Source organism: Gopherus flavomarginatus, chromosome 4, assembly GCF_025201925.1.
Source record: "Gopherus flavomarginatus isolate rGopFla2 chromosome 4, rGopFla2.mat.asm, whole genome shotgun sequence".
Lineage (NCBI taxonomy): Eukaryota > Metazoa > Chordata > Testudines > Testudinidae > Gopherus > Gopherus flavomarginatus.
Genome location: NC_066620.1, coordinates 122501666 through 122523449, shown reverse-complemented (window position 1 = coordinate 122523449; position 21784 = coordinate 122501666). Strand labels below are relative to the sequence as shown.

The following is a 21784-nucleotide window of genomic DNA, read 5'->3' as shown; positions in this document are numbered from 1 at the left end:
TCCTCCCTGATTGAACTAACCTCGTTATCTCTAGCTTGCTTGCATATATATACCTGCCCCTGGAAATTTCCACTACATGCATCCGACGAAGTGGGTATTCACCCACGAAAGCTCATGCTCCAAAACATCTGTTAGTCTATAAGGTGCCACAGGATTCTTTGCTGCTTTTACAGATCCAGATTAACACGGCTAACCCTCTGATACTTTTTCATAGAGTCCATGAAAAATGTGATTCCTGGGTTACAGGCTGCTCTGCTGCCATGCAATGTATCTCTAGGGGCACTTGCAACTGCCACCGTGCCAGTGACTTAATCTAGATAAAAACACAGGAATCGTTGATTTGGAAGAATTTCTCACCTGCTGATTTGTAGGATGGCCATCTGCCTGATGCATCCCAGGTGTAAAAGTTAGTTATATGTGGTTAGTGCCAGAATGTCAGATATACTTCTAGCTCCAGAGCTACACTCCCTAATACACCTGTTCTTAGTGGTCCTCCAGCATCTGCTGCTACTTATTCTACCTCTTTCTGCTCTTACAAGGCAGTATGTTCTACTGGATTGAGTATAGGGCCTGAATCCATGAGTTCTAGTCCCAGCCTTGCTGCTAACCTGCTATGCAACTTTGGTCTAGGCACTTGGGACTTAAAAATCGGAGTCTAAGTCACTTTGGAAAATGAAGCTTGGACTTCTAAGTCATTGGGGCATTGCAAGGCTGAGTGGAAAAATACCTAGTCTTTATGGGTACCTCAAGTTGTGGATGCCCAATTGGGGAGACATTACAAGTGCCTGATTTTTAGAAAGTACTGACCAGCTGCTTTCTGAAAATCAGGCATCTCAAGCTGGGCACCCAAAATTTGAAGTACCCAAAATCACAAGTCTCACTTAAAATAAAAAATTCCCTTAAAAATTGTTGAAACACTTTGAAGAATTGTTCAGTGGCTCTAGGGTACGTTCACTTGCACAGTGAGACAGCAGCTACCATCTCTTATCCAATGACATCGATTATGTCAGTGTTACTCCCCACGTATCCGGTGTTACTCCCCACTTTCAAAAGGAAGAGGAGGTGGTAACTGCACTGCCCTAAGTTGCACCTTCTCCAGATACTCCTTTTATCTGCAGGGAATATGGTGACTTGACAGTTACCCACAGGATCAGGACGTGATCCATTTTGAGCTAATGCTGGATTACAAATATCTTTCATACTGAACCAGAGCATGTGCATAGATACCTTTTCATTTAGGAACTCCTCTGCCCACTATCTGGGGCATTTTCTAAGCAATAAGCCAGAAATATTTCATATACGTCATGGTGTGTGTATGTGTGGGAGTGTGTGTGCATCATCCTTATTCACTAGTATAAGTGTTTCTGAGTTTGTTTTGGTGAATGTAACCGTAAATTGCCGGGTGGTGGGGGGGCGGAAACAGGAATTCATACACTGAAATCCTATGTGACTAGCTTAGTTCAATGTCTTAATAAAACTGGAACTTTTCAGCTTGGAAAAGAGACAGCTAAGGGGAGATATGATTGAGGTCTATAAAATCATGACTGGTGTAAAGAAAGTAGATAAGGAAGTGTTGTTTACTCCTCATAACACAATAACTAGGGGTCACTAAATGAAATTAGTAGGCAGCAGGTTTAAAACAAATAAAGGGAAGTATTTCTCCAAACAACACACAGTCAACCTGTGGAACTCCTTGCCAGAGGAGGTTATGAAGGCCAAGACCATAACAGGGTTCAAAAAAGAACTAGATAAATTCATGGAGGTTAGGCCCATCAATGGCTATTTGCCAGGATAAGCAGAGATGGTGTCCCTCACCTCTGTTTGCCAGAAGCTGGGAATGAGCGACTGGGGAAGGATCACTTGATGATTACCTGTTCTGTTCATTCCCTCTGGGGCACCTGGCATTGGCCACTGTCGGAAAATAGGTCTGGGCTAGATGGACCTTTGGTCTGACCTAGTACTGCCATTCTTATGTTCTTCCATATCTCCTGCATAAGGAAAAATGCTTGATCCTCTGAAATGTTCTGGAAGATAATGGAAACAGTATAGAGACCATAGGTAGTATTTCCTACCTCTTCCTTGTTCCACTCCACCCTTTGTACCTCCATCCCCCACATTACACATACCTGCTTTCTCTGCAGACCTGTTCAGTAGCTCTAAGGTACGCTCACTTGGACAGTGGGACCCAGCGTGCTGCCCTTTGGTTCTATGCTGGAATGGCAAACTGGATTAACTTAAAGTGTAAATAAACTGGTACTCATCCTGCAATGTTATATATATACATATAGCTGAAACCAGGAGGCACTTGAAATTATTGCCTATTTAAACCTCTTGCATCTATGCCTAATGCAAGGGCTCTAGTCTAGACATCAGAGGGAAGTGACTATCACAGTAGCTGGGCATATGCTCACATATGGATATGATGAATTTGGTGGCAATATTCCTGAACACAGATAGTGAAATCACTAGCCTCTTCAAGTTTTCTTCCAGGCAGTGAAAGGAAGGGTTTCTGTTGCCTGCTATATCAACTTTCAAAAATAAAATGCATATTTGATCATACAATAGTATTGCAGTTTTTGGCCCTGAGAACCAAATACTACATGCAAATAGCCATACAAATGAATTCTTCACCCTCTTGTGTTTCTTTAGAAGATGTGTCAGGCAAAACAGCCAAAACCAATTTAGAAAGAAATGATTGGTTCAGTACAGAAATTTGCTCCATAAACTTCAGCTCATAGCCACTGAATGTGTGATGAGAACAAGGCTCATAAATATTGTGTGATCATTTTTAATGCATTTTAATCTTGTCAAATTTAAACAATATTGTATACATTGTGACTTGAAACTTAGGTTTACATTTGATTTTAAGATTGGAACAAGGAAATAGGAACATTTCTAATGTATTTCAGCAATACTGGCAGAGATGGGAATTTGGTGCACTACTATTAAGATTAAAGATAAATGAAATTGAATGGAGACAGACAGGGAAAGCATGTTGCAGTGGTGGATTCTAGGCAGATCATAAATACGTAAAGTATACCTAGGGGACAAAAATACCCTTTTTATTAGAATGCTGTTCATAGAATCATAGGAATGCAGGGCTGGAGGGGACATCAAGAGGTCATCCCAGTGCTGTGAAGCCCGTTGTAATCATTCTGTCAGGAAATTGTGTGCCTAAAAGTATTGCTACTCTGGAATGGAATGTTGGACCATCACTGAGTGGACACCATTCTGGAAAAGAGTTCTTTAAGGTTAAGTAAGCAAATGAATGCATTTCAGCATAAAAAAATTGAGTTGATGCACACCCCATATGTCTTCTCCTAAGAATCTACTTTACTCATGATGTATGTTTGTTTTATGTTCTATAGGACAGTTTTCCAGCTCGGTTTGGAGGAATTCATTTTGTCAATCAACCATGGTATATCCATGCCCTCTACACAGTTATACGGCCCTTTTTAAAGGAGAAGACGCGGAAGAGGGTATTCTGCTTGTTTTTTATATTGTTAAACAATTATAATCTGCAAATGTATCACAGTATATTGTAAATAGACATGCTCAAAATCCCCAATTGGTATTTATGTAATGTATTTCTATATAACTTTTAAAGATTTCTGTTATGAAGGGCATCTCTCCTGCCTCTAAAGTATACATGGCTTTCTCCCGTAATACTCCAATTCAGCAAAGCTTTTAAAACATGTTTTATTTTAAGTATGTGAGTCCCACTAGATTGAGTGATAGGCAGGTACGTGTTTTAAATAGTGCTCTTTCATAAGAAATATGTACATAATTTAAAAAACTACTTCAGGGTTTTTTTTCTTAACTATATAGTGCCATATTCTTCCCTGGTGCAACTGCATTGACATCATTGGAGTTACTCCCCAAATGCACATACTGTATAGCCCCAAATGCACATACTGTATAAAATGTTCAGTATAAATGCCTATGGAAAGGGATTTGTGTATATGCATACCACAGTAACTTCTGAGATGTAGTTTTAATTTGCATCATGTACATCATTTGTAATTAAATCAGAGTTAGATTGTCTGGTTTCACCCACATAGCTGTCCTGGTCTGTGAGGAGCTTGCTTCTGATGTTGAGCTGCGAGGGAGTTGAGGGCAGTGTTTGAAGGCCAGAAGAGGGTTGGGGGACAAATAGGGGTGTGCAATCAGTGGGGTTCTTTTTTCCTGTGTGGAAGTAGGCTCTCTTGGGGTATCATTAAACAATTACGACCATATCCTGAAAAATCTTTCCCAACCTTCCTCTTCTGGACTTTCAAAAAAAATAACAAAAAAAAACAAAAAAAAAAACCCAACCAGTTGGGCTCATCAGAAGCAAACTCCTTTCTTGACTTCTCTTTATTTTGTTACCCACTATAACCCAACTGATACTTTTCTGCAGTACTCCTTCCTAGGCAGTCTTTCCCATCTTATATTTGTGTAACTGATTATTCCTTCCTGAGTGTAGTACTTTGCACTTGTCCTTGAATTTCATCCTGTTTAATTCAGACCTTTTCTCCAGTTTGTCAAGATCACTTTGAATTCTAATCCTATCCTCCAAAGCCGTTACAACCTTCCCAGCTTGGTATCATCCACAGACTTTTTAAGTGTACTCTGTCTGCCATTATCCAAGTCACTTATGAAGATATTGAATAGAACCGGATCCAGGACTGGCAGGGAGCTCTCTGTGAGACCCCACTCAACATGCCTTTCCAGTTTGACTGTGAACCATTGATAACTGCTCTCTGAGTACACTTTTCCAACCTTTGCCACCTCACTATTTTGCACTCCCCTTATAGTAGCTTCATCTAGGCTATATTTCCCTAGTTTATTTGAGAAGTTCATATGAGACAATATCCGAAGCCTTACTAAAGTTGAGATATCATGTCTACTGCTCTGCCCGCCCCCATCCACAAGTCTTATTACTCTGTCAGAGAAGAAAACTAGGTTGGTTTGACATGATTTGTTTTTGACAAATCCATATAGACCGTTACTTAGCACCTTATTATCTTTTAGGTGCTTACAAATTGATTGTTTTGATTATTTGGTCCATTATCTTGCCTGGTGCTGAAGTTAAGTTGACTGGTCTATAATTCCCTATGTTGTTCTTTTATTCCCTTTTTTCAGTCTTCTGGGGATCACTTCCATCCTCCACAAGTTCTCAAAGATAATCGCTAATAGCTCTGAGATCTCTTCAGCCAGTGCCTTAACCATTCTACGATGTATTTACTCAGGCTCTGCTGACTTCAAGACACCTAATTTGTCTAAGTAATTCTTAATATACGTTTAGCCTCAGATCCTATCCCATTTATACTGATGTTCACTATTAATCATCAGATAACTGTTAATATTGTTGGTGAAAACTGAAACAAAAAAGGCATTCAGCACTTCAGCCATTGGTGAATTTCCGTTATTGTCTTTCCCTCCTCACTAAGTAATGGGCCTGCCCTGTCCTTGGTCTTCCTCTTACTTCTAATGTATTTGTAAAATGTTTTCCTGTTACTCTTTTTGTCTCTAGGTCGTTTAATCTCATTTTGTGCCTTGAGCTTTCTAATTTTCTCCCTACATGTTTGTGTTGGCTTTTTTTTTATATTCACTTTTCATAATTTGATCTAGTTTCTAGTTTTTGTATGACTTTTTGAGTTGCAGGTCATCTAAGATCTCCTGGTTAAAGCAGTGTGGTCTCTTCCCATATTTCCTATCTTTCCTGTGCTTTAGGGTAGTTTGTTCTTGTGTCTTTAATATTGTATCTTTATAAAACAGAAAACTCTCTTGAAAAATTTTTTTCCTTAGACTTGCTTCCCATGGGACTTTACCTACTAATTCTCCGAGTTTGCTAAAGACTGCCTTCTTGAAGTTCATTCCCTTTTACTCCTCTGTTTTCCCTCCTACAATTCCTTAGGAACATGAACACCTCATTTCATGATCACTTTCACCCAAGCTGCCTTCCACCCTCAAATTCTCAACCAGTTTCTCAACCTGCCTATTTGTCAGAATCAAATGTAGAACAGCCCTCTCCCTTAGTCACTTTTTCCACCTTCTGCAATAAAAGTTGTTTCCAGTATGTTCCGAGAACTTGTGAATAATTTTGTGCCCTGCAGCATTATTTTCCCAACAAATGTCTGGATAGTCGAAGTCCCCAATCACTACCAAGTCCTGTGCTTTGGATGTGTGGGGCTTTTTGTTTGTTTGTTTTTTAAAACTTTCATCTACATCTTCCTGGTTAAGCGGTCTATGGCAATGGTTCTCAGCCCGCGGTCTATGGCCCCTAGCAGGCTTCAGAGGTTGGCCAAAATAAACTGGGCTTCAGTGGGGGCACTTGGGCTCGGGCTTCAGCCCCAGGCGACAGGGCTTGGGAAGGGAGCACCACCTCCACCCCCTGACTCACCTCAGCAAGCCACCCAGCCAGTTGGGGGTCCACAACCAAAAATTGCAGAGTCAGTGCAGAAGAGAGCTCTTCCCCTGTCATCAGAAGAGGTTGCCTCACAGCCATTGATTCCACAAGGAGGCAGCAGCTCTCCAAGGAGACCCACCACTGCTGTGTCCTGCTACATCAGCACTTGGTTAATTGTGACCCCCATGCATCGCCTTTGGTTGGGGACCTGCAGGTTTGCCTATTTCGTTTTAGGGGGGTACCCAGGTAAAGAAGGGTTGAGAACCACTGTCCTAAACCACTTTTGTTTCTGATAGAACTGAGAGAATGTTTAAAGGCTAGTTGGTAAAACTCAATATTCATTTCTTATGGAATTAAAAAACGTAAAGAAAAAATATGTATTGGATTGTGTCTTCTCATTTTTTGTATGCTTGTCTTCTTATGCACTTGATCTTGCAAACGCTTTAGGTGGAACTGTTCATATGCTTAAAGTGATTCACTTGTGTATTTATAGGCTCATAGACACAAAATGATAGCTCAAGGCAGGGATTCTGTCTGCCTCTGTTGGTACATCACCTACCCAATGGGGCCCCAATATAAATATTTATTACCAGTTATAATCATGTTATTACTTTGTGCTGTGTTGATTTGTGTTACTTTTTTGGTTTTATCCTGATATGTACAGATATTTCTGCATGGTAATAATCTCAACAGTCTGCATCAGCTAATTCATCCTGAGATCCTACCTTCTGAGTTTGGAGGGATGCTGCCACCCTATGACATGGGCACATGGGCAAGAACTCTGCTAGACCACGAGTATGATGATGACAGCGAATACAGTGTGGACTCCTACAGCACTCCTGCAAAAGAACTAGAAAAGGATCTCTCTCCCAAATCCATGAAGAGGTACGTTAAATCGGCTTCTGAGGCATCCTGGTACTATTGATGTGTTAACGCTTCCCTAATTCCTTATAATAGTTGTTCTTGATGCCACAGATAATTTCCCCAAACAATTTATAACCTGGGAAACCATTTTAAGGAAGTCTGCTACACTGATTTTCATAACAACAATCATAATCAGTGTAATTTCTACAATAGGAGTACATGGCACTTTAAGGACAAGAAACAAAGGTCCCTCACCAAGTTGCTTATAATAGGTTAGACTACATATGGACCAAGTAATGGGGAGAAAGAGAGAGAACAGGAACTGGCAAATCTCTTGGTATGCTGGGATTTCTTTGTATATATAGTGTAATTTGTTATCTTATAGTTATTTAGCACGAGGACAGGATTGGCTAGTTATTGGTGGAAGGCTGACTGAAACAAGTAAAAGCAGCAAAAAGTCCTGTGGCACCTTATAGACTAACAGACGTATTGGAGCATGAGCTTTCGTGGGTGAATACCCACTTCGTCAGATTCACCCACGAAAGCTCATGCTCCAATACGTCTGTTAGTTATAAGGTGCCACAGGACTCTTTGCTGCTTTTACAGGTCCGTACTAACACGGCTACCCCTCTGATACTTGAAACAAGTAAGTTTTTTAGGAAATAACTGAAGGAGACCAAGATGGCTTGGTACATTAGCAGAATAATGCTGTTTCAGGCTTGGGAGATAGTATGAAAAAAAGGTGCAAGACTGCAAATGGAATGATAGAAAGGCAGAGTTGTCAGAGTTCAGGGCATAGGTGCGTAGGAATAGCAAGAAACGAGAGCAGAAATATAGGCGAGGAAGAACAATGTAGAGCCTTGAAAGTGAGGATGAGGAGGCAAAATCTGCTCTCAGCAACACTGGTTCAAATTCAGACTTGAAGATCTAGTTCAAAGAGATTGAGTTTGGTGTAGAAAGAGAGAGGAAGCCAGAAGAGGAATTCTAGCAAGGGGAAGTGTTTTCAGAGTTGTGGGCAAGGAAGATAATTTTGACTATAGAACATTGTGTGCTTTGGAAATGGGAGGGATGAGAGCAGTAGAAATAGAGAAAAGGATAACATGTTAGTTATTATTTATATATTGGGAGACGTGATAATCTTCACTCACTTTGCAAGTTTTATGGGAGTAGAGAAGAATGACCATGAACCTGAATGATGGAGACTATGACGGAGTTATCAAAAGGGATGGAAAAAAATAGAACTGTAGAGGGCTTGGGAGGGTGAAAGATGAGAAAATCAGTTTTAAACATGTTTAACTTGCACATGATTTTTGAGGAGTTATGAGACACAGAGGGTGAAAGCAAAGGTGGAAGCGTAGCTCTGCAGGACTCATCGTTGTAATGATGATAACTGACGCCATGACAGAAAATATCTCACCTAAGGAGGTGAGCATAAGAGGAGAAAGTCAGAGGGCCAAGGGCAGACACTGGAGGCAAATCTCTAATCTAGACTAGAGAAGCACAACAATGAATTGACTGACTTCCTCATTCCGTTTTTCTAATGCAGAATACTCATCTATTTTCTGTATTCTTTCCACCTGGTTAAGTGTTGTAGACACACTTGAGAACAGGAGAGGGTATTCAACAACAAAAACGTTTTCGTTTCTGTGTGCATGTAACTTAACTGAATGTTTTGCATCTGAAATGCATGCCTTCAGATTTCTGCATAGTGCATCTGCGGTGTACACTGGAATTCTTTTTCCCAACCATTGAATACAGAAAGCCCTACCTGCAACTTCTGCAGAAGAGAGAAGCAGTTAGGATGCTGGACAGAAAGCCCCAGTGCTTTGGTGTGTTAAATATGAAGTGTTAATATGACGTTGAGGTTAATATTGAATTTTACTTACCTCTGTCATTTTCTGAATTAAGGCTGATGCTCTTTCCTTGACTGACTTGTTTTGCCTAGGTATTCCACTGGTATGGTAGCCAATAGCACACATGACTGATTTGGTTTGCCTTGATATTACACTGCATTCAGCATGGTATGCAGCAGCACATACTGTTTTCTGACATCTGTAGTAACAAGAGAGCAAACAAAGAGTGGAGTGACAGCCATGTGTGAATTTCCAGGCTTTTGTATGTATCTCAAAGCCGACTATTTTCTTGTTTAACTCTTTTTGCTATTTCAGTAACTATTGCCCTCACAAACTAAAATCCTGCCAAGAATGTCATTACTCCGTCATTCAGCTTGCTCCCATACACCTTCTTTAAGTCAATAATGTATACTTCAGAAATGTCTCAGAGCTCATTCAAGTTCGCTGGGATTGGGTGAACCAAATTTGAGAAGGATGATCTGTTAGTTAAGGGCTGGTACTCAGAAACCTGAGTTCTAGTCTACTAAATTTCCTGTGCCAAATTCTCATTTGTACTAAGGCTCCTTTGCAACTCAACTTTGTGCTTCAATTCACCATCATTAAAATTAGGGTTAACAGTACCACCCTATTTCACAAGGGGGAAAGAAGATTTTTTAAAAATATTTAAAATACTTCCATCTAAGGAAGAATGATTATAGAAGTGCAAAAGTGCTGTTATTTTTACCTTGCTGTGTCACTGAAGTACCACAGCATGGAGAGAGAGAGAGGGGTGCTTGAAAGAAGCAATAAACATTGAGAGATGAGTACAGCAAAAACAGCCAGAGATTTTTAAAGCTAACAGAATTGATCTGGATATTAAGAGGAGATGTTACATTTTACTGGAATGTGTCTTTCCCTTTGAAAGCTTGTCCAGGTTTTTTGGGGGGTTGGGTGGGAGGTTCTCTCCATGCCCATACATGGGTTGACTGAAGTCAGTACATATATGCCCTTAGTATCGTTATCCTCTCTCTCACCTGGATCGCCTGGATCGATCAGTCTTCAGCTGTCATTAAGATTGTGCCGATCACAACACATCCGCCATTCTTCTCGCATTCGTGCCTTTCTTTTCCACGTTCATCCAAAATGTTTAACAATGTCATCTTCACATCTTCTTGGAGGCTGACCAGGTGGTCTTTTCTGTTCTCATGGGTACCACTGCAAAATTCTATCTCAATGCTTCATCGTGGTGCAGCGGTGACCCTGGCCATCTGACAGCTATGGTAGCAGGGCATATGCCCTGGTAGGGCTAACCAGCTACAAAGGTGTCGGACTATCCAATCCAAGGTGGGGGATTGCTCTCTTAGAGGAAAGAGCGTTTTTCCTTCTCCTTAGAGGTTGAAGGCTAGCTAAGCTTGAGGAGGTACATATGCCTGCCCACCTAGCCCGTAGGATGGCTTAAAGTTAACGGTTAAAACAACACAAGTAAATGGGTCTTAGTTCCCAGCGTGTCATCTTCTCTCTCATTTATAATTATTTGGTGACAGTTGTGGTGCCTTTCCCTGCCGCCTCAGGGCCCAGCAAATTTCAATGGCCAGCCTGAAAGGGATGCTGGTGATGGATCCTTGTCCCCACCCACTTCATTCCCACCTTGCCCACTTGCTTACAGTGAGAAATATGGTGTGTACAGCTGGTTGCGGGGAGCAGGATGGAGGGAATGTACACCCTTGCAAGGCCACTAGAGTCAGAGCACCTTTTAACCCTTAAACAGCATAGCAAGAAACTAGTGAAGGGTGACTTGTCATCTCTGTATATTCTCTTCCAGATTGTAAGCATGTCAGCTCTGTGTCATATTTGTTTACTAACTTCATGAGCAAAAGTGCGAGTTCACTGAAATTCAGTATGGTTCCTTAAAAATGACAATCGCAATCACCAGTTGAGAAAAAGTGAAATATAACAGGAGAAATTAGCCTTTCACTTGAGCACATCAACTTATTAACAGTACTGAAGGGTTCTCATCCTGAACCCACAAGTGCCAAGTCCCAGCATGTACTTGGGAACAAGTGCATTATTTTATTATTTGTTCAAAAAGGAATATTAATGTAAGAATAGAAAGATAAACAAAGGGGTCTCCAGAAGATACCGTAATCAAACATTTTTATATTTTCCCATTATTTTTGATCTATTTTGCCTACACCACTTTTTCCCTTCTTGTTCCTACCTTGTATATGAGTGCATGCATATACACACAGACACATATATGGTTATATGTATGTGCCATCAGAATATTTCCTTCTTCCATCCCACAATGTGAAATGTCTCTCTGAAAAGTACAGGAACTTGTGACCAAGGGCAGGCAATATTTCAGTGCCATGCCATTGATAAGTTTAAGGGATGAAGGTAGAAATAGGAGCTTTATACCATTGGAAAAGGAAAATTTCCATTTTTTCGTTGGGAAGAATTATTATTTATGTGTATTGCAGTGATAGCTAAAGACTTGAGCAGAATCAGAACCCTATTGTGATGGGAGCTATACAAAACTGACAGAATTCTTGCCCTGAAAAGCTCACATTATTATTATTTATTTTTATTTATTGGCTGTACTTGCTGAGCAGGATGGACCAAATTCTCTCCTGGTGTAAATTCATAACTCCGTTGACTTCCTTGGAGCAGTGCCTGTTTACACTAGTACAGCATTTGGCCCAATATGTTTATTTTTTACCATGCAAGAAGTGCAGGATTCATAGTGTTCTTAGTTTTTCGTTAGGTTCTTGAGTTCTGTAAATGGTATAATATGGAACTAGACTGCTGACACTTCACAACCTTTACTGGCTTTTGAAATGAAGTATTTTGATTTTGGAATGAACATGTAAGGCCAGAAGCCAGTCCTCTTCTGGAAGTGACGCTGTCCAGTCTCAAAAGCCGAGCAGGGTGAAGCCTTGTCAGTACATGGATGGAAGGTTTCCGTGGAAAACCCAGGGAGCTGCAGAAGGTAGTGTTAGAAAGTGCCATCTACCAAGCTGCCCACTTAATCAAGGCTGCAGCAGGGTATTATAACACTAGCTTTGCACTTTTATATTGCCTTCCATCTAAGGATCTCAAAGAACTTTACAATTATCAGTGACTTTAGCCTTACAAGCCTTCCCTGGTTAGCCCTGTAAAGCTGATAATGGAAGCTGAGGGATGTGTTATCTGCTCTGGGAGTCCTACTGGCCATGGCAGGATTCAATGGGACTGGCTTAGTGGAATGCACTGTTAGCTGCACTTTTCCCTTCTGAACAGTAGTAGAAACTTGTGCCTCTACCTAAAATGTGCTACCACCTGCAGTGTTCCATTAGCCAACTGGGCTGCAGGAAGCACCCCTTTACCAGCAGATTGACACCCTTTGATGGAGTAGGTCAGTATATGAGCTGGCAGAGTAGACAGCTTGCACCATGTTGTGTGCTAGGGAGAGATCTTGCCTTGCTGCTCTGTTCTCCTACATCAGCAAACCAGCACTGACCCTTCCCTGCATTTGTTTCATGTGGGTATTTCTGATCACCTGCTGTGATAAGATAGTTATGCTGCCTGTACCATTATTACTGAGCCCTTTTAAAAAAACGAGATTTACTTTTGTTTGTCTTGATCAAGAAAAGTCAAAGTATGTTTTCCTTTTGCAGATCTCAGTCAGTCGTGGATCCTGGGGTGCAAAAACGCCTGGATAAAAACGAGGAGGAAAACATGCAGCCTCTGCTTTCACTGGACTAACAGTTTCTGAGCATCGAATGTGAAGTGGGGTGAAAGGTACTGCTTTTCAGCAACAAGCAAACCATTGGAAAGGCATGTACCAGCTGAAATTCTATTTATTCATGTTAATGTAGCATAATGTAATCAGGCAGCAAGTTATGCTAGTCTGCCTGAAACATGGGTGCCCTGGGTTGAAAAAAAAATCAATTTATTCTGTAAGTGCCAACTTGTTTGTAAATATAATGTAATCTTCCACTTTGAATTTGTAAGTTATGGTAGACAAGTAATATGGAAAAGTGATTATTAAAATTTGTCTGTGAAAAGCACTGTAAAAAGGGAACACACACACACACACAAACATTGTTAATTAAGTTTTGTCCTGTCTATAGGAAGCAGCTATCATATTGACTACTTTTTGTCCCCTGTCGTGCTCATGCAGCATTCAAAGATAGAGCGAATATAAGAACTTGGCGATAAGGAAAACCACAGTGGTTACAAAACTATCTACAGGAATTAATTTTACCAATAACCTTGTGGTCATGCATTATGGGGGATAAGTCATGCATTATAGGGGAAAAGAGGTAACAGATGAGCAGGGCACAAATGCCTGTATGGATTTGTGAGCTTTTGTTCTGTTTAGTTTCAAGAGAAGTTTAGGGGTTTGGAAGCAGCTTGGCTTATTCGCCTAATTTGAGCCTTTCAGTGTGTGCCATATTAATCCTTTTGTTGCATATTGTGTTCACTTCAAGAATTTTTGCAGAACATTCTCCTCTCTGGAGTGAAAAAAATATTCATCCCAATGCAGTGTAATAACTAGTATTTTGAACTGCAGCTGTAGGCTCAGGGTTAATTATGAAATCCTGTGCACTCAGTGACTGAATACATATATATTTTTACCAATCTCTAACAAACATATAAAGTGGCATTGTTAGACAAGTATATTTAACCAAGGGTTTATAAAAATAAATCATACCTGTTCAATGTACTTAGAGATATTATAGATTGTATATTGAGACAATGTGACATTAACATAGTAGAACTTTATGTACAGCATCCAACATCAAGCACGGGCTAATATGAATGAGGCATAGTCAAGCCACTCAGCATAGACATTAAAGACATTTTTGTTTCGGTTGTGGTGTAATTGTATATATTAAACATGTGCCATATTACAGAAATACTCTTACCTCATAAGAGCAACTAGTTTCACTATGAACTGAATCGAGTCACCTGAAATTTGGGGGCTATATGTTCATGTCTATTGTGCTGATATTTATATGCATCAAGATAAGAATGTGCCCCTGAAATTGACCAGACATCTTTATCGGAATTAAAACTGCACTCAGACAAGGATGGGAAGACCCAGGAAAGCCAAGACAATACTGCTGAATTGTAGAAGTACTGTAGGAACATATCAGAATCAGTTTAGGTATTCTTACTTGATCCCTAACAGCTGGGAAGAACCTTGGGATCCCCTAGAAACACCAATATTTAGGTGTCTGTGATTCAAGTAAGATCTTCCCTACAGCAATGATGATGTTTCTTATTTAAAATGCAAAGATATTATTCACAGGTCACTAATTATTTCCAGTGGTGGCTTTAGAGCAAAGAATTAATATAGAATTTCAAGTAAGAAATCCCACAGGAGAACTGTATCTTTCAGCATTAAGCCATAAAGATACATGAATGTTGGTATTGTCAGAAGTTCATCCTGCCCTTTCCACAATGGTATCCTCTCTTTTTATCCAGAAACCACCTTAAGTCACCTGACTAGTACAAGCAAAACAGAGATACAACTTTAGTACATACTTATTGATTGATTAGTAAGATTGCTAAGAGGTGTATGTCTGCACTTAATGCCTCAACATATGATTATATTCCAGGAATCTCTTTGAACAAATTATTGTATTTCTATGCACAAACTATACCTGAAAATATAGTTATGGAATGAACAAAATACAGGACCTGAATTTAAAAAACGTTGAGCCCTGATAGTTCCAACAGAAGTTTGAAATCCACCATCTCCCAGATTTTAAAGAAACTTCCTTTTGAATGGTAGAAACAACTGTATCTATTACTATTGTTACCCTTTTAACAGACTATAGAACCAAGTTATGAATTTTGTGCAATTACCCTATCACAACCAGAGTAACACCATGCTATATATCCAGCTTACACACCGAGGGCTCATAAAGCTGTCATATTTGGATGTATGCTGTACTTACCTGACATTCATATGGATACCAAGATCATATGTTCACATAAATTCTGATCTTAAAATCTCACTCAGGCAAAATTCTCACAATAGATGTTTTTCCTGCACATGGGTTTCAAGGTTTTGCAAAGAGTTAATGTTCCTTGTCTAGGCCTAACTAAAGATAGGGATGGTCCAAATCTTGGTTGAAGCTTTGTGGAGACAAGGCCAGGTCCTGGTGTAAATCAGCATAAATCTATTTTAATTAGTTTGATTTTAAACTACACCAGCTGAAGTGCAGGCCCACTAGATTCTGTTAAATCTAGGAATGAGATCAGTTGCCTCTTAAATCTTTATGAAGCGTCATGGTAGAAAAATATGTAACTTTATGAAACTTCTGTATACCAGCTGGCTAATTTGTTTTTTGTTTTTAATTCTTTACAGGATGCACTTAATTGCAATTTATGTAATGTAGTCTGATCCCTAATATAGTCCTTACTTTATAGATTCTTTCCAAAAAGTGAAACTAGGATATAGTAGAATGTTTACATACTGGAGAACTCATCCTTTTACCAAGAACAAAGCTAATTTTTCCAGGAAAGAGTCTCATTACTGAAGAATTGAGCTTCAGTGCATTTTGTTTGGTGTTTATGTCTAGCAGAAGCAGTTTCATGTTGCAGCAGCAATTCCTCACACTGGATAACAATCTGAGAGTGAATAAACAAAAAACAATTGTTGCACAAAGCTTTTCACTTAACTTGTCAGCATCTACAGAGAAGGAGTTTCTCGCTTCTGCTTCTTGTAGAAAATATTCTCTACCAAAAGGAAAGCCATTTTTGTCTAAAAAATAGGGTTAATTTTCAGACCATTTTGCAGTCCAAATTTCAGTTACCTTCGTTATTATGGAAGATGGATGGTTCATTTTTCTACTGTACCATTGAGTTGTATAACTTCAGACATAGGTTGGAATCTTGTGTTCCTGTTTTCGTTTGTTTGGGCAGTATTAACCCGTTAGTATTCAACTTCTGTGTTATTTTACTTAAAAGTAAAGGAAAAAAAGAAATATTTCATGGAAAAGGAATAGATAGCAGTCTTAAATACAGCTGACCTGGTGTTTAAGTGAAGAAGACATATGATTTAAAAATGATAGTTACAGGTTGTAAGCAGGCTCTAATTATTCCCTTTAAACTATGTCTCTGTGTGTAAAACTAATGTTTGTAAAATATTGAGAATTCATGGAACCTTTTGTGCTCAAAAGGCCTAAACCAGTACCCAAGGAAATCAATGGTGATCTTTTTGTTCACTGAGCATTGGATCAGGTCACAGTAACCTCTTATAAATACCAAAATTTACGTGGCCTCTCAGACCAGAACTGATTACATGTAACCTGGTTTTATCTAGTTACATCCTAGAAGGAGTGTAAGTTCCTTGTACGATATAAAAAAGAACGGTTTTAGACTCTGGTGAGTATATTATGCTGCTTCACAAAAATAAACCATTGTTTTAGTTTAATCAAGTCTACACGCTGAGGGAAATATATACTTTTGTAGTGTACATCTAAAAGCATTGCTCTACCTCAGTGATTTACATGGAGAAATGTCCTCTATGCTGTTTAATTGCAAGCTCAACACAGTCTAAATATAGCACTAGATAAAATTATACTTTTCCTTTTTTGTTAGTCTTCTTATTTAGGCCTATACTATAATGGTGACTGAAAAGATTTCCAAACCTTCTGAGAACCATCATTCAAAATGGTTGGGAACACTTAACAAAAAGGAAGACCATCTGACTCCATGTTATCTTCTGTTTTGTTGGTTTTGGCATCACCTCAGGATTTCAGGAAAAGTTAGGGGAAGCAGGAGAAGAAATGCCTTGGATCAGACACCAGAGATGGATGTGATTTTCCTTTTAAAAACAGAGAAACCCTTCAGTTGCTTTTTGGGGATGATGTGTTGGGATATCACCAGTGTCTTCATTTCAGGGCTTCTAGTATGATATCATAGGAATGTAATGTAATCTCATGATGATATGAAAGTATTCACATCATCCTTCTTATCATATTGTGCTGGCAGCTGAGAATAGTGGGTTTCATCCATAGATCTCAAAGAGCATTACAAAGGTAAGTAGATAGTTATACTCCTTTTTTCAGATAGGGAGGTAGTGGTAAAGAGAGTTAGACATGTGAGGTTCCTAAGAGAAGGCATACACATGGTTCTGATATATGGTAGGAATGACATTTTTGGGGTATTTGGCTCGCTTACATTAATATCTCAGTAATTTAAACTGCTTCTATTTTCTTTTGGTTGAGAAAATTATCAGATGATTAAAATCACAAATTTCCTTAGAAATTCCCTAAACATTCTAGCTTGAATGACTTGCAGAAATGACCTGCATTCCAAAATTTCTTTCTGAATTAGGGGCATAAATATATATGTATTATATAAAAAATGTATTTGCTGCTGCGGAAATGAAGAAAATGTTTCCCACCAACTGTTATGGCCCTGACCCTTGATTACCTTGAGAACCTGTAACAGGACAGTACCTGGGATTTAAATTTAGCATACATATTAACCTTGAGATGTCTTTCAGCCAAGTTTTCATATCTTAATTCTCCGAGGACATGTCCAAATCATTTTCTGAGATCCTGACCCATTTTTCCACATAGGGGTTTAAAACCACAAAATGATATTGGCCCCTGTTGGGTGATTATCACACAGCCCAGCAAACAGTTTTGTCATTTTTATCTTTTCCATGGTATGGCAGCTGTTGATATATGGTTGAAACACAGCTCACAAACTCTCGCTACTTTTTCTTTCATTCCTCAGTGCAACTTGTTCCCTGTGAATAAATTGGTTAAATTTATACCAAATGATGTTTGGGAAGATAATAGAATAAAGTTTCTACACCAACATTCAAAGTCATTTTATATTCTGGTGGATGTCCACTCTTTTGAATGAGTTGCCATCTGAGTTGTTAATGATAACTTTGAAAGGGATGGAACAATTACAAACAAGCAAGGGAATTCTGAAAAGTGAGCTCATGGAGCAATGAGGGGGGGGATTTAACTTTAGTTTTTAATAATACAGTACAACAAACTGGTTTAAAATTAGGCCAAAGTATTTTGCTTATGAGAGTCCATCTACCAAGCCAACTACTTGCTTGACCCAATGACTGTGAGGGCCTATAACTGCTGTATTGCTTTGGTGCCAAAATGGCTAAAAAAAAAGCACATGAATCAGAAAGATTCAGTACCATTCATTCACAAAAAGACTTCTCCAAAAAGTTGTGACAAACTATGTGCTGTTAACACAGAAGTAGATGATAGTGAAGGAACACATTTGAACAGAAAACAAGTGACAGGTGAATTAGCATTTCCACACCAAAATAGGCATCCTGTTACATGAACAATGCTCGGTATTGGCCAAATGCAAGGATTTCAAATTGGGTCCCTTGGTTCATTAAAAAAAAAAAAGAGAAACAGCAGGAGAAAAGATAATACAAAAAGATAAAATAAATGTATTCAAATTAAAATAGCAGTAGTCCCAAACTTACAGCAAGATGGATGTCAAAATGCTGTAAAGTAACTTTTTGTCTGAAGGATTATCGCTTCCAGTAAATGGAATATAGCTTTTCTTGTGCCCTTTGCCTATGTTTCTGAATGAGCAGAGTTCCGCTTTTGCTCTGTGTGGTACTGATGGGGTTTTCTGAAGCTTCACAAGATAGCTTTAATTACAGTACAAAATATGAAACTATGTTGCAATGACTGATGGCCCATGGATGCTATGTGATGGTTATAGGGTCCACAACTGCAAAGGGTGTTATATTCCTTCTCTCAAGGGACAAATTCCCACTTTGTAGAGGCCCTAGGAACCTGGAACCCAATTCAACATCCATTCCTTTCTCGAACATCTAGGCTTGGTGACTCTTCCCATCTCAGTCGTTTTGTAGAGTAAATGAGCTCTTCAGTAGGACTTTAGGGGTCAGTGTGTCTCATGAAGTAAACAGGTCCCTAACTGACTAAACATCAGAGACCTGGGGGGAGTAAGTATTGAGCCCTCCTTGGTTGTCAGCTCCATTTCAGAGGTCATGAGGCGGAGAGGAGGCAAGGAGACAAAGTGCCATTAAAGAAAAAGAAAAGCCAGGTGGCCTGCAAAAAGAACGGCAAATGAGGAGATGGAAGGGCTGCCCCAACAACCCTAGTGTAAGGTGAGAGGGACCTTCCTTTCATACTATGGTGTACAGCAGTGGTCAGGAGGGAGGGGAAATGTTTTCTCCTCACTCCAACACAATATCTTATTTTTAACCTTGACCCATATGCCAGTCTGAGTCTTTTCTTATCTCATCTTATCTCTTCTCTCTATTTCTTCTGGAATTTTTCCCAGCAGCCTATGCAGTCATTTGTAGCAGGGCAAACAACCAAGCCTGAGATTTACTTGTAGTAGAACAAGAGAGCTGGAGATTTCTTTTGCACGAGTTCTTCCAGGCAGGAGAAGAAGGGATGTGTTTTGCAACTCCTTGCCACAGCGCTTATTTTGTACAGGTTGGTCCTTCTGCAGTACCAGATGATAATCCAGCCTGTTCTGAAATCAGTACCTGGGCCTTCCCTGTTTAAAAGGCTGCAAATATATATTGTGTGGGAATTATCCTTAAACACTTAGAAATATTCTCAAGCTCTTAGGAAGCTATAGTTGATCTATCTCCAGTATTAAGCAGTTTTGCAAGTGATGTTAATTGGATTTGGAAGGATTCGATTTTTATCAGTAAACGTCAGTAAACGTTGATTTTACTGTGTGCACAAAGATGAAAATTTTTTCAATTCATGATAATTGAAATCTACAAATAGGCAAAATAAAAAAAAATGTTGCTTGAGAACTTATTTAGGAACCAAATCCAGTGATTTTTAGATGCTTGATTTAGGCTTGTTACAAATGGATTAGTGAATGAATAGTAAAAAAAAGTACTATTGTATATTTTGATATTTGATGTTGACAATTTGTGTTTTAATGGGCTATAAAGCTTTAAATTGTTGAATCTCAACATTTACTGTCATTAACTAATTGTCTTACCCCCTATGTCCCACAATTATGAAAATTTTATTTGATAAAATCTTTAAAAATAAACATAAATATTATCCATCAAAATTATTTTTAAAAAATGAGGTCTGCCAGCTTAATGATGATGATAGACATTAGTCACTTAAAGGGACACTAACAACTTTGAACATCACATTTCTGTCTGTAAAAGTATTATCTGTTACTGTTGCAATTAACAAAACTATTGTAACTGAAAACAGGGCTTTCCCTCTTCTCATCAGCTTCAGAATTAATTTGCTTTGTACCTTTGACAACTCTTCTTATATAATCACCTTTATTGTTTTCCCCTATATGTGGTTTTTCACGAGATTTCTTTGGGTCTGTCATACAGCAACAGGGGGAAAATATATATTTTAAATAGGAAAGTATTTGCAAAACCACAAACATTGGCAAGGGGATTCAGAGACAGGTGTAGTACCTGAAGCTGCTTCTTTTTTTACAGCTGACTAGATTTCAAGTTGATAGTGCTTTTAAATTGGTTCTCCTCCAGTTTTTTCATTCTGTAGACCATATTGCAAAAGAGGTTCTGCTATCCTTTCCCAGGACTGCAACTTTTCTTCTTCCTGCCCCCTCCTATCCCTATATCATCATGGGTTCTCAAAATATTTCATTGGGTGACTTACTGAGGAACAGGGCTCCATAGTCCACTGGTGATGTGCAGACAATAGTTTGAGAACAACTATTTTAAATGTTTCCCTTATATAAATCTATGGTAACAGGGTGAACTGGTAAGTTATAACAGCAGCTAATCTCATCCACAGAGGAATACAGGTAAGGTTCTGGCTAAGGGTCACTAAGGCTCTCGTGTTCTGTATGGCTCAAATAGCAGTAACCACTAAATACATTTATCTCATGCAACAATCTACTTGGAGCTGTATAGAAAATATGCATCAGGATCATCTCAAATATACAAATTACAGGACTAATTTACCAGTAGTGCTTGTATGCTCAGGAGAACTTTGTTTTTTATTTCATAGTCTAGAACTGTTAGGACTCAGGAGGGTCTAAGACTTGTAAGGCCAAGACAAACTATTGATCATGTTCTCTCTATATATATTTTCAGTAAAAATTCTTTTCACAAGTAGTCCTCCAGTTTGAATTTCGTTCCTGGGCAGTAATGACATAAGGGTTTGTTTTGTTTTGTTTTGTTTTTTGATCTGTTGTGTTCTGCCCTATAATCTGCAGATTTAATGACTCTGTGAAACATTGTCACTGTTTATATTGTATATTTAAATATCATCAGTTCTTTGTGATCAAGTGGGCTACTTTGGAAAGCAAATTCCTTTAAATCATTGTTGGTTATTGAGGCAGAATGACATTCTGTTAAATAAAATATGACCAAATGAAAATTAAAATACATATATTTGTTTGTACACAGGTGTGTTTGTCAGCCAGCTTGTGCTAAAATGTGTGTAGAGGAAATTGCTTGAATGGGTTGTAACTGACATGTTAAGAACAAGGAGAAATAATTGAGTGGAAAAAATCAACGTTTGTGTTAACTCTGGTGATATTGGATGACACTTTAACAATTCAATAGAAGATGTTAGAGAGATTGCACATTTTCACAATACTGTTATATGCTGACACTTATTGGAAAAGCGTGCAATCTGGTCATCAATATATGCATAGATGAAGAACACCAGGAAATGTATCCCAGGAAAAAGTCACTTCTTGTCAGTAGAACTAG

The 21784-nt window shown here is 38.9% G+C and overlaps 1 protein-coding gene across 1 annotated transcript in view; it reads left to right on the top strand.

The window, feature by feature from the left end:
* CLVS2 (clavesin 2) overlaps positions 1-21527 on the top strand; it is a 67820-nt gene extending 46293 nt beyond the window's left edge. Inside the window, exons 3-5 of the mRNA XM_050949837.1 lie at positions 3369-3479; positions 7056-7276; positions 12744-21527. Coding sequence (XP_050805794.1) covers positions 3369-3479; positions 7056-7276; positions 12744-12831 — 420 coding nt within the window. The 3' untranslated portion in view covers positions 12832-21527. The remainder of the gene's footprint in view (positions 1-3368; positions 3480-7055; positions 7277-12743) is intronic.
* The last annotated feature ends 257 nt before the right edge of the window (positions 21528-21784 follow it).